Raw genomic sequence first — 14,587 nt, 5'->3', positions numbered from 1 at the left:
TAATAATAATAATAATAATAATAAAATCCTAGTTAGAATCTTCTTCAGGGCTGTAATTGCTGTAAGAATTTCAGCACATACTGTACTTTCAAGAAAGTGGCCGCAAAGTCATAGTCTGGAACAAAAAGCTGAAACTTCTTCAAAACGGTTTTGAAAGGGACATCTAATTGCTAGCCCTCAACAGCATGTTGAATATCTATGGAAAGACCTTTGAAAAGCTATTATTTAAGGGCAGTAATAGTAATTGTATTTTCTGTACAACTCCATTCATCTGTAAGAATGCCACATTTATCCATGAAAGGAAAGATAGCAATCTCCTTCAAAAACAGATTTTTCAGACATCTCCAGGCTAGGACACACCCAAAAATATTAGGCAGAGGCTTATAATAATGCCCAATAGACCTTGAAGGCAGAAAATGACTTCCACACTGAGAGCATCCTGAACTGTGTTCTTGGACACGATGACTTGATCGATGCCTATTTCTTGAAGGACAATTAGAGGATAACTGAAGCAGAGGTACTCTTCCTGTACCAAGTGGAGTGAAAATAGCTTTAATTGAACCTGTAAAAGCTGAAGGGAACATAACTGGATCAGTCTGGACAGCAAAATGCCACAAAAGTAGAACACCTAATCACAGACCTACTCTCTATGCATGGTCTGGTCTTTAGCACACCATGCTGCAATGAAAAAAAAAAGCATAGAATCAGTAAAGAAATATATAGCTCCCACATGAGAGGCACGTTATCTGTGGTGTGGAGTTAAACAATGCAGCAGTGGCCGGAATCCTGAGCCACCACCACCACATTTAAAACATGCAAGCCGCGCATACCCCCAGTACCCAGGATCAGTGCACAGACAGACCAACTGCACATGCACAAGCTGAAAGGCTACTGTGCATGCACAGTAAAGTCTGCAAAAATAGGCAGGTTCACCACTGATCAGCACTACCACACATATGCACACAATTGGAACCACTTGCCTATAATTGGAGGTAAAATATGAAACACTGCATCTATTTGCTGGTTTTATACATTTTATAACTAAAAAATTTACATAACCTATATAAACTGTCATATAAATAACTTGGCATAAACGATAAAAACAAGAATTATCCATCATAAACAGGATCAACTAATGTTTAAAAATGATATCTATATTTACACTTGCAAAAACAAATTATTAAATGTATCACTAAAAATCCATACCCAGCTTTGTAATTCCTTTCCCCATACTCTTCCCACATTAGATTAAGTGATATTTATGTGTTCGGAATTCCCCTGATCTAAGAGACAGTGAAAAGAGGTGCAGTAATACCCCACAGTACTGGTAGGAATGTAACATTTGCTCAAACAATTATTACATTACATTTTAAGTTTTCCATTTGGAATATATGAATAACACTAAGTTATGAATATGATTAAAGTGGAAGCTCTCAAAAATGCTTTAATGTGTTTTTCTACAGTGGTCTGGCAGCTCTTAAAAATCTGCACCAAATTTCCCAGCTGTGAGTGAAATCTTCTGCAGTATTAAGCAAAAGAGATTGGCAAACACTGCAAGAAAAAAGCATGAATGGCATAAGATAAAGGTAAATTTACTAAAGATTAGATATACAGCTGCTGCCTTTTTAAATTAAACAAAAGTACTGAAATAAAGGATTAATTAAAAACCCTCCAAAAAAAAGCAAAAGTCCTTTAACAAAAAAAAAAGTTTCTGAATGATTCCAGCTGTCACTCAGTACCAAGCTCATGTTGTTTAGCCAAAAGTTATTGATTTCTCCCTTGGCCTTAGCCCACGTGGGTGCAGAGCACGTGCCACAGCTCCACTAGGGCCGACAGGTTCAGTATCCCTACACAACCTCTCTTTCTTGATTGGCTGAAAAGGTAAACAATGGGGACGCTTGAGCCATAATAAGGGTTTCATTTTTCTCAGCCAATCAAGGGAGAGGTCATTGTTCCGAGAATCCCTAGAGGAGGTTTTGCATGTGTGTTCTGCACCCATGTAGGTGTAGAACACACGCCAAGGCCCCACTAGGGATTCTAGGAGCAGTGTGCACATACAGGCTGCCCCCATTGGACACATGCCAATGGTCGGCTGGAGACTTGGAAGCATTGTCTGTATATGACCTCTCCTAAATATGTGTATGATTGGTGTTCAACTTTAATACAAATACTTTATGAGTAAGGGGGTGTATGTACTCCTAAATAAAATTGCAGCAAAACGCATCATAGGCATTTAAAAGAAGGTTTTCATCATTTTAAGGCACGCTTTAAAATACATACAAATGCATGTAACGTGGTAGGAGCAATAATATGTGTTTTAAAACGTTTAGAACCTGCCTTAACGCAGTTGGAAATTTTTAAAACTGCAAAGGATAGGCAGCTTTATAGACTGCAGCTTTTACATGATGACTTTGAATACAACAACAGTTGAAATCAGAAGTTAAAAGGAAATACAGAGACTACTAGAAGAAAGTTTCTAAAGGCCACAGTTGTGGGTACATTAAACCAATTTAGAAAAGCCTCCTAACACTCCTGTTAAGCTGGACACAGTACACAGCGTCTTATTATCTAGACCTGTGGATCCAAACTGACAAGATGATGTGTTTGCTGGGTAAACTGTAATAAACAAGTCTTGTGAAAAGTCTATATTTAAGTTTGCTGCCACTCAAATCCAAATCCTGCAGACTTTTAATTCCTTTCACTAAATTTGTTGGAGAATGCTGAAACTCTTTCAAAAAAAAAAAAAAAAAAAAAAATCTCCATTCAATCTCCACTCTTAAAGCTTTTTGTGACTCTTGGCACTGAACCATCTCCTCTTTAAGAGTGGACCCTCATGGAACCCTTGTGGATGCTGTCCAATATATTAGTGAATGCAGATATAAATGCTGCAGATACTCACTGATTTCCTGCATATTCCTATTACCTACCTCTACACAGACTCAGGTCCAAGTTGACCCACAAGGACCTCCCTGTTGCATTTTGCCAGGTGTTATACACCCTGCACTGCCCTTCCTCACCTCATTTATTGATGTTTTTCACTAGCAGTTTAATCTTTTGGAAAATTATACAACCAGGTGATGTATATATTACGTATTTGTATAGTAAATCACATTTATCTTCCAATAAAGAATAAAATGTATATAACCTACATTAAGTGGCATCTAAATAACTTAGGAAGTATTGAAAATCTACATATAATTTAGAAATGACTAGCCATCAGGTATACATTACTACACAATCCTATCTGATAGTAACATTGCTACTGCTGTATCTTTAATTACAATAGTGAAATATGAATCCTATGATTATACAAATATGCGAGGCCGTAACCCAAATTAATGGAAAAAAAATCAAGGCCAATGTGAGGTCACAATTTGAACAACTAGATTCTATTGGCATGAAATTCAATTCACGTTCTAATATATGTAACTGCTCTCATTCTGGATTATCTGCTTATGCCTAAAACAACAGGGTTAAACTATTTACCTGGATCCATTCTCCTTTGTCTGGAACCTGTCCGTCAAACTTACTCCCTTCCATTGATGGGGCTCATTTTTATTCTAAACTCCAGTTTTTCATTTTCACAGCTCACCCAACATGAGCCTCTCTTTTTCATAATTATATAGTTACATTTCTATCTCTTGAATGAACAAATTAATCATTGTTTACACTTCACAGTATAGCTGATGTAATGACTCCACAAATTTGTAATGCGAACTAGCTTTTATCTCTATTTCCTTTTGTCAGGTCGCACATCGTAACAATATAATTGCTTTTGTACCTATCTTTTTGCAGAGCATTTGCCTGGTTTACTTTTAAATGCATTTATAGAAATGTGTCTACTGTGGTTTATTAAAAAAATTAGGGGGATCAAAATACTTGCAAAATACATTTGAGCACGTACAAATGTGATATAGAGGTTTACTTTAACACATTTAGCTAAGCTAACTATAATTTCAAACTTGTCCATTAGCAGAAGTGGAAAAAGGACTAAATTTTTTCTACTCAAGCTTAAGTATTATTTTGATAAGATCTTAGGTACAAATAAAACTACAAGCCTAAAAGTTTAAGTAAAAAAGTAGCTCATATAATATTTAGTCAGAGTAAAAGATACATTATTACTTTTTTTTACCAGCAGGAGGGGAATCTCACACCAGTATAGTGCAAAAAGGACAAGATGATAAAGATCTCAAAATAGTTAATTTTAATCAAAAGAACACATTTACAATTAAATTGCAATAACAAATTAAACCGTAAAACATGTCATCAAACATTTAAAACATTTGGGGAAGTATACGGTGTTATTTTAATGCAAACTATCACATAAAACATTTTCAAACAATACAACCATTGAAAGTTGTATCAGTTTGGAATTCTGTAGATTCTTCCTTTATTAACAACAGTAATCCAGAAGTTTAATCAAAACATGTCAATGATACAAGTGTTGTCACAATCCCTACGTAACCCAAAGAAGGACAAACACTTAGGGCTCAATTTCCAAAAACAGGCAATCTGACGTTCCCTCAAACATTCCGTCTTGGGACTGCCATTGAAACACATGGACCTGGTAGATTCTCAAGAGATTATATTAGGGAATGATTATTATTACACAATATTTATATAGCGCCCACATATTATACAGTGCTGTAACTAGCTGTCCCTCAAAGAGGGCTCACAATCTCACAATCTGTCCCTACTATAGTCATAGGTCATTAATACAGTCCGTCAATTTTTTTTTGGGAGGGCAATTAACCTAACTGCATGTTTTCGGAATGTGGGAGGAAACCAGAGAACCCAGAAGAAACCCACGCAAAACACATGTAGAACCTGCAAACTTTATTCCCTGTTATATAAATAGAGCCCTAAGTATTATTAAACTAGTCAAAACAACCATGGCAGGTGCTATAAAAGTGTTTTAGAACTGTCTTGCCCTACTGTATAACTGGTGTAGAATACAATTCAATTAATCTCAAAATTTCCAGTTAAAAAAAACATGTACCTTACTTCCGCAGATCCCTTGATCCATCCAGAGCTGTCCTCGATTTGATCCTACGTTGTGTTGGTTTCTTTCTTCTTCCCAGTGCAAAAGAAGTGCCGGGTACTCTTATCTTCTTCCTGTGGTGGTACAGTAGGTGAGGGGTTTAAAAAAGACAAAAAAAAAAAAAAAACATTTTTGAGCAGAAGTTACTATTCAAAATTAGTAAAATTTAAAAGGCAAATGTAGAACTAAACTTGCACACTCTTTGCCTACTCAAACATATTTGGCCAAAGACTGAACTAAAGTTCCACTTTTAACATTTTCCACCAGACAGATCATTTGGTCTATCCCTTCTGCAATAATCTCGCTTACCTGCCTGTGTGAAAAATATGACATCTTAGCCCAGCCAATAAAGATGGGTGAAGGTTGTATCAAGGCAAGCAAGCTTCGGGCACTGCATTTTTATGCTATTCTGGAACACCCTTTCTGAAATCCCTCTATCCCCCTGTATACATTTCTAGAACTGGGGCAATGCACAGGTTGTTTAAATTATCTGTATGTTATCTTCCAGCTGAATGGGATACTAGCACATTTCTGAGACTTCTTCAATGGAACAAAAATGTGACAGACTACCCACCTTCCCTCACTCTCATCTCCTATTACCTTTAATGTCCTTATTCTCTCCTTGTGCAAAAGGAATTCCACCCACATATCACCTGCTTCTTCACTGCCCCCTTATCTTTCTAACTACCTTCAACGGTTATTCATATAGCTCTGACCATCCCTCCCAGATCCTTATTCTCGGTGTGTGGGTTTTCCTCAGTAAGAAATCCTAGAGCTGTGGCACAGAGCTGGTAATCTGCTGCATGCATCAAGAAGGTAAAAGGTACTCAGTATTCCAATATGCCAAAGTATATGTGTGTCTATTAGAGTACTACAAATGTGTAAAAGCTGCCTGAGTGGAAATGTGTGTGTCTAGTGTACCCTTTGTATCTAGATGTTTATACTACCTTGCACAGTTCTTTGTGTATTTGTACAGTTGTTTTTGTATATTATTTATTAGCATTGCAGTGTATAATGTTTATGTAATTTGATGTTGATTTATTTTCATGTTTGTGCATACAAATATGTATAGTCATGTGTTTCGCAAGGCCTTAGGTAACTATTTTTGGGATGTATGTTATGTGTAGTTTCTATTTTTCTATGTTTACATTTTACATGTTTTAGGAGTGGGCGATATTGTGTAATTATTTATATTACATGGTAAGAACTGACTGGACATGTGTGGTAAATAATATTTAGATGCTTTGAGCTGCATATAAAAGCAATCATTTTTTTCACAGCAACATAGATTCCAGTTTTTATTGGTAACAATAATTTTGGACTACAGCTAGCCTATGCGGAGTAAAGTGACAAAAATCCTGAGGGGCTTCTTTGACGAAACAAACCTCCTAAGACCTCCACACTGAGCAATAATCTGTGTTGTTTCCATCTAAAGTATAGGACTGCCCTGTTCCTAATCCTTTCTCCAAGAGCACCTAAAATGATGTGCAATGTTTCAGCCAATTCTTTTAAAGAAATGTTGATAAGTAAACAAAATCTTTGTTAGAGGGACTTGTCACGTTTTTGTGATCCTTTTAAGCCCCCACCTTATCTAGCCTGTTCTTCAGAGCCCCTCCCTACAATACAGGGGGGGACCACTGTGTTTGTAAGAGCGGATCAGGAGAAGGCGAGCAGAGCACAACATATTCTGCAGCCAACAAAGAGGGACAAAGAGGCAGGGGGACAGAGACAGAGCTGGCACAGCTTGAATGCAGAACACTGTAAGTATCATATTTAAGACATTGCACAAGGCAGAGATGCCAACTAAGAAATGGGGTAGAAAGAAAGAAAGGGCTGTGTGGTTCAAAAAGAACACATCAGGAAATATTGGCAGAGTTCTCTCTGTATCGTTACATCTTATGGCAGTGAAAGGGTGAATTAGCGGTGAGTGAAATGCACAGATCTTCTTGCCATCTCTAAAAAGAGAGGAAATACAAATGGAAAGAAATAGACCTGGAACTGGGGCAGACTAAGAAGAGATGAAAGGGGCTGATAAGGTGTGTGTGTACTGTGTAAAAAGCTAAGGTAAAGCTGCTAGTATAGAGAAGACGAGGTTTTAAAATAAAGACAAGTAGAATAATGGACAGATTCACAATATTTTCTCGTACACTTGATTGTACTATAAGGTTTTTAGACATTTGGTATAAACAACCAGAGGTTAACAACTGCCTTTAATGGGTCAAACAAGAAGTTTGGGATGTCATGTGGTTCTGAATCTAAGGAGAAAATAGCCTGCAAAGAAAGAAAAACCAAAATAAATGAGTATATGGTACTCATGGTTGCACTGCTCAGGTTTGCCCTGAGAGAGTATTGATGTATGAGATATCCAACTATTAAGGCTTCAGGCAATACCATAGTCCACAGGCACAGGCCATAACCAGGCACAGTCATAACAGTCAATGTTCTGGGCAAGCAGAACACAAATTATTAATAAAGGCTGAACTAACAATACCCAGAATATGAATAGGAAAGCAAGTACAAAAACATCAGTAATAATCACACATTGTCCCTGTGTATGGTGCTAAATGACATTACACGTACACTTGAGACTGCTACAAAGTCAATCTTAATGACTAAACTGTGTGACTGCACAAGGGGTATCTAGCCAGAGCTGAAGGATGCTAGCAAAAATGGAAGCACGCCATATATCCACAGGAGGTAAGCAGAAGTTCCCAATTCTATACGCTACTCAGACTTCTCTCCTTGGATTCATTACTTACTAATTAACGATCTACAGGGGCTTGCCTCAAGAAATTACAGAAAAAGAATTTCATTAACATATTCAAATTTCTAATCTGCGGGCACTCTTTCTGGGAGTTTAGATTTGCAGGAATACCTGCTCAAAAACAGTAGTGGTAAAAAGACATAAAAAGAAGTAGGTACTTACTTCAGGCAAAGACAGTGCAGGTTGCAAAGAAAGACTCAGAAGAGCCCTTTGATCTTACAAATATGTATGTCACCTACAGATCTTCATTTTTTTCTATATGTTATTAGTTTTTTTAATAGTAATCAAATAATTAAATTTTGTAATAATCATCAAATATTGTATACTAACCAACAGATAATATATTACATTGCAATTATTTGAATGGTGTGTGAGGTCATACAATCTAAGCCACCAAAAAGACCTTTAAACAAATATAAATAAAAAATACTTAAATACACAAAACATACCTTCAAACATGGAATCTGAGGGCACAACTTTGTGGCAAAAGGTCCTCCCTGAAGGTGTGCTGCTGGTAATATTCACTCTAGATAAATGTTACCTGGGTTTAGGCTCCATCCTATTCCTTTCTTTACTACTAACAGAGTCATTGACCCTGAACAAGTACATGTTATGAATTATCTTTTTTTCAAATTCTACTTTGTATATTCTGATAAAACGCAGGTTTACAGAGGGGAAAGTGGATATAAATTAGAAAACAAAGCAATAGGGCTGACACAAAGCAACCCTAAGCAAAAACTGTCACAAGAGACAAAGGATGTTTAGGCAGATGGTGTCTTATGGGACCATACTAGTATATGAAATGCAAATATGGAGGTGTCTTGTGTCAATTGCAATCAATGGTAATTGAAGGCATTGCGAGCAAAGCTGCTACCTTGCCAAGGGCTCAGTTCTGTCTTAATTCTACTCTGGGATGATGAGGTGGCATTTCCCTAAGGTATCTGAATAATCCATATAAGGTAGGTAATACTGGCTAATAGAAATGTCTTGCAGTCAAAGTGTTTTTTGGACTTTGGTGTCACAAATGTAAAATGTTTTGATTCTGAGTAAAGGGTTCTGATACACATGGGTACTCATTGTCGCATTATAAATCGCTGTGATTGATGTATCAGGCACACAAACAGGCAACAGAACACAGAAAAAAAGGATAACCAGGATTCCCACAGGAATTGCATTTAAAAAAATTAAAAAAAAAAATATATATATATTAATATAAAAAAACAAAACACAGAAATAACAGTTTTTATTCAATTCTAGTGCTGGCACACCTGATGTCAAAGGCATCCCCAAAAACGGCCTTCAGACTGGAGACTATGTGTAGTAGGTAAATGGAGGATGGAGGTTCCTTGCTAGCTGCAATCCAGTTCATGGTTAGAGCAGGAGCTGGGAAATAAGGCATTGAGACACAAATTAGTGTGAATAGACCAGGGCACATGAAAATATGCATTGGATTTCTTGCACTGTACCCCGGGTTTTGGGGTAGACAAATGTTACTGTCAGGTGCCTACACCTGGCCAGGAAAAGTATACTACCAGTAATACTCCTCTGTGGTTCAATCCCACTCCTCCAACTGCACTACCTTAACTTCCCTGGCGGTATTCCCGAGTGTGGCCCGGGGTAAAATTTGCAGAATTGGTGGAATTGTAATGGAGTTTTTAAGCTTACCTTGTCCCCCCATGTCCACAGCGTCCACGGCGTGTGAACGTCAGGGACGTAGATGCCGAGCGGGCATGGGACGTGTGAGCGTTCGGCTAGGGGCAGGACAATGCAGGAAATTTAAAATATTTTTAAATGTAAGGCTTTGACATTTAAAATTACTTATTTAATCAGAATGCCAGGGAGGTTAAAAAGAAAAATTATACTCAGAGAGAGTAAACAGTAATTTCAACTTGCCCAGCAAAGTTTGAATGCAACTGACCTGGTGAGCAAGTCTGCTGTCTTCTGACCAATTAACAGTATTATCAGAAGCAATCAGAGTATCTTTTATGCAGTTCCTGCAGATATGAAAAGGTCTAATAGTTCATCAGGTTGACATGGCCCTTATACAAATATTCAATATGCCACTATTCCTGTTGTGAAAAGCACTGCCTGGCTGTTTTCCTGGCTGGTATGAGATAAATGGTTAACTCTTTTTATGCGTTCATGGAATTCAACACATTTTGGTTTTACATAACCCAGAATATGTTTGCAGGTAGATGTAGGTGAAAGGATTCAGACACCAAAACACTGAAGTCTTATAACAAGAGTTTTGAGACTAAGGTCTTGTAGTCTTATGATGTTAAGGTTTACAGAATGTAAAGTGGTAATAAAATACCTTAAACTTTTCATTTAGGAGTAAAAAAAGTAGGAGTAAAAAAAAAGAAAGATTTAACTAGTTCAACTTTAGATCAATATTCTACATTTTTGTCTTCATTCAGATAAATAGTCTTTAAACTCATCTCATCAAGAAATTTGAGCAAAAAGTTAAAGGGATCATAGAGGTATCTGCCTAAAAACGTTATTACTTTGTGAAAACCATTACGTGCCATTATATTAATAAAAGTGACCAATAAAAGTTGAGATTGCTGAGTCATCACTAAATCCAGTCTAGTTTGTAAGATTTTAATATATTAGGGTGCCATTGTTACATTATGTGTCCATAGTGGGGCCACCCCAACCAGCCATATGTCTGTGTAATTGTGGTAAATTGTACTTTTTGGTTAAAATCGGATAAAAAAAATTAAGATGGGGGATCCAATCAGATTATTCCATGATGGCGGAATTAAAGGGATTATTCTGGTGGTGCATAAATGTAACGTGGCTTTTCTGACAAATTGGCCTTGTACCTGTATTATGACATAGGACCTCTGTTATCTTTGGTTTTATTTATCATTGTAGTGAAAAGGAATCTCTAATAATATAATTATATTTATGACATAGGAACACTTGTATCTACACGCAATAATAACCAGAAACTTACATTATGCATATGCCATAAAAAATACAATTTACTGATTATTTTAGGTGTATCAACTGTTTTTCTCCAGTCTTAGGGCAAACCTGTCATATTCTATTCTCTTGACACACATATTTGTTATTACTGTATTGATATTTTGTAACAAACCTCCTCTGCAAACTTCTAGTCTAAAATCTGTACAAATGGTACCAAACAAAGCATCACTTTCTATTTTGTAACAGGACACCCTGGTAATTTAAAACAGATTCTGGCTGGATGGGTTTTTAGCTAGGACAGCACTAGTTCAGGTGGTGCGGTTTAAAGTTTATTACCACATGAAGGGTAAATGTGAAAACTTTTACCTTTAGAACTCTTGTTAAGCAATGACATTTTCTACATAATCTAAAAGCAAAAAAAAAATGTAGGGGGAAAAAAGTTTTTTTTCCTCTTTATCAATGTTAGTTTGAAAAATAGATTACTGTAAATAAAAAGTATACATTTTATTCTCTAATTTGTCTTGGTATAGGATCACCTGTAGCACTGGGGTGTCAGAGTGGCCTAACATGGGACAGCAGACTTCCAGTTAAAATTCAATGCAGGCTCCAGCGTGTATCATTGTTGCAGCAAATGTCAGCAACAACAAATGGTGGCTGAGCTAAGCAACTAAGTGGCTCACTCAAGTACTCGATTGACTAGAGCAAGTCATAAATACAGTTATACATACAATATAGCAAAACTCACATATGGTGCAGAATTCACTCCCAGCATAGGGATACTCTGTGTTCCTTGCAGCATAATGCTGCCTGATTAGGTAGCACACCTGTGCTTCACCTCCACAGGTGAAAACCCAGATATTAGTGTGGTGGACCAGGGAAACCCTCCCACTCTTTCTAATCTTTTTTTGTTATCTAAAACTTCCTGGAACCTTAAAACATGTGGTATCTTTGCCTGGGTAGTACATACACCCCATCCAGCACTTTTCCGATAAGGCTTTGGGACACTCTGTCACGTGGTTTTTATGTTAAAATAACAGCAAAAACAAGTTTGCCCTTTTTGTAACACTAGGAAAATAAGGGGAGGAAGATTTAATTAGCACTAACTAAATAATTACAGAGAACTAGGGAGTATATATTTTTCTTTTTTGGTTTAACTGATGGTATGCCTATATTTCATATAGGACTGCAGGGATGGATACAGGACGTTAGATAAACTTCCCCATTATAAAGAGTCCAGGATTGTGGAAAGAAACTCTCCTAGAGTTGCCAGTATTTGTTTTTTTTTAGGGCCTTGAAGTCTGTAATGGGAAGGAAGGAATGCACTGGGTGGGCCTTCCCATTTTATCCCGGGTACACGCCTAGGTTTGGGCTTTGGCAGATCTTTCTGCTATAAGTAGCACTGGTGGAATGGCAGCAGGTAGGCTTCTAACAAACAAGTGTAGGAACGAACCAGCTGGGAAGCCTGTGTTGTTCAGTGATAAAAAGTTGTTGATGCCGAATTTTATTTACTGTATGGGCTTTGGAATTTCTTTGAAGACCTTTCTATAAAGGATTTTTTAGTCAATTCGGAGGACTTCATTGATGTAGACTACCTGCAATAAGGCTATATTGTTTTGACCAAACTACTGTTACATTAAACAAACTACTTTGTATGCTTGTTGCAAGGGCGAATCCCCCTAATATCACTATAAATACACACATATAGTGAGTTGAATTTGACAGCTGATCTTGCTTTGTACTACATAGCTATTTCAAATCGCTATTATTTGTGGTGGGAGACCTACAGCAGGGTTGAAGCTTTTTGATGAAGAGGGTATGGTCCTTAAAGTGTGTAGCCGGCTGTGGGCTTTAGCAATGTTTACATCCTCTGGTATGCTCCCCCTTTCCTTTATATTCAATGTATGTGTCTTGATCTTCTCTAGAGAATAGAGAGGGTCACCTAGATTCACTGGACTTGAAGGATTTTATGTTATAATGGTACCAAATATAATTGAGACCAGCGTACAAAGTCAGAATTTTACGTGAGATGAGCACAAACTTTCATCCAAAGCAAAAATGATTTGAGGTGTGTATTTAGCTTTGTAATTTAGTAGATCTGATAATGCATATTTTTAACAACAGGTATCTATTAAATTAGAGTTATCAACACAGGGGTGTGTGTCATTAGGTCAGGTGGTAGGTTAGTCAAAGGGGATGCAAAACATGTTCAAAGCACTATGTTTCAGTCTAAAAAAGCAGCAGAATACACTTGCATGTGGACACAAAACCAACGCCCAATAACACCAAAGAAGCCCAAAGACATCAACATCTACCAGTGACACAAGCCTAAAGCACATCCACTGCTCAATTAAAAAACAAAAAACAATTAAACTGATATTAATAAACTCTATGTCTAGCTTGTGTTTTATTTTACCCTATACAAACCATTCTGTATCGAAAATCTACCTAAAAGAAACCTAATTATAATTCAGTTTAATTATTTAGTATAAAATATTTTACTTTATTGGCTCCTGCTTCCAGCTTACTGCTGTTCTCAGAAAAACTCTGAATCATCATAAAAAACAACACCACAAGAATAGTAAAGTGTAGTAACAGTGCAGCTGTTCATACCCTCTTTATTTATCAAAAGTGAAACAATTTGGCTAACAAAAAAATTCAATTCAAAAACAAGATTAGAGTAGTGTATCACCATTGAAGTCTCCAAGAGTTGTTAGGAGTCAGTTGGGTTCAGCAAGTATGTTTTTTAGAATTATTGGAGATTTCAGTGTGTATGTACAGGAGAGGAGCACCTGAGAATGAGGATTTTCAATAACACGATGTGTAAAAAACAAATATTCTGCATGATGAAAATCACAGCTGAACAATAAAACTACACAATACAAAAATCAAAATACAGCTCAGTATTTATTGATATAGCAATACATTGAGGTATTATTATTATTATTATTATTATTAATAATAAACAGGATTTTTATAGCGCCAACATATTACGCGGCACTGTACATTAAATAGGAGTTGCAAATGACAGACAGATACAGACAGTGATACAGGAGGAGAGGACCCTGCCCTGAAGAGCTTACAATCTAGTAGTTATTTCGAAATACAAGCAGTATAAATATGAAAATTACTTCTGTCAAATCTGTCAAGAACATGCCTGTGCTCTGTCGACTGTGTATACCTGGTCCTTTAGTTGCTGTTTCTTCTGATCCCCTTTCTGGGGGTACGTATAATGTTATAGACCCCTTTATTGTGTCCTCAAACAAGTATACTCTATCCAATTTACATGTTAAGGTTGGCTGTGCCCATTTATGAACGCGGCACACCATTATACTCATTAAAAAGTGAACAAGTATCTGTGTGTCATGTTGTAACATTTAGTTTGTTGTCACTAGGGTGCACATTTGTGTGAATCTGATTTTCTGTATCCTGTTTCCATTTCTTACCTTGTTCACTAGTTTCGGTTCTACTCATCTTCTATTTGTTTTCATGATTGGTTCCTGTCTGTTCTTACAATGTTTAGTCCCTACTTATCTCTCATTATGGTAAGATTTTCAAGAGATTCAGGTTTTATATATCTTTCCTTTATCTAAATTATGTGCCTTAGTATTAGTTAGACAGCTAATTAAATCTTACTGAAATTTTCTAATCAGTACTTTGTTTATCCTAAATGTTTTAACCAATCACTTGTCATTATTTGTATGTTTATTGTATTGCACATTTTAAAGAAAACTCTGGATTGGAGAGGTATTACAACATGTGTAGCAGGTGCAGAGATTTGTAGTTGCTACATAGGCTGATTGGGGGGTGTATAGACAGGGCTCACATAATATCCTGTTGCATTTTCTGTTTCA

At 36.7% G+C, this 14,587-nt stretch overlaps 1 protein-coding gene across 3 annotated transcripts in view; it reads left to right on the top strand.

The window, feature by feature from the left end:
* Positions 1-5,736: 5,736 nt before the first annotated feature.
* The window catches only part of BLACAT1 (BLACAT1 overlapping LEMD1 locus), a 30,150-nt gene continuing 21,299 nt past the window's right edge, over positions 5,737-14,587 (top strand). The window contains exon 1 of one of the 3 annotated variants that reach the window (XM_072399000.1): positions 5,737-5,857. Coding sequence is in view for 1 of the 3 variants with exons in the window: in XM_072398988.1 (XP_072255089.1) it covers positions 6,790-6,801 (12 nt within the window). In the remaining 2 variants the exon portion in view is untranslated. Of the gene's footprint in view, positions 5,858-6,728; positions 6,802-14,587 lie in introns of those variants that run through there. The other 2 variants (XM_072398988.1, XM_072398995.1) reach the window with 2 other exon arrangements.

The sequence above is a fragment of the Pyxicephalus adspersus genome, chromosome 1 (assembly GCF_032062135.1).
Source record: "Pyxicephalus adspersus chromosome 1, UCB_Pads_2.0, whole genome shotgun sequence".
In the NCBI taxonomy this organism is placed as follows: domain Eukaryota; kingdom Metazoa; phylum Chordata; class Amphibia; order Anura; family Pyxicephalidae; genus Pyxicephalus; species Pyxicephalus adspersus.
The sequence above is the reverse complement of the archived record's forward strand: the minus strand, read 5'-3'. Positions and strand labels throughout refer to the sequence as shown.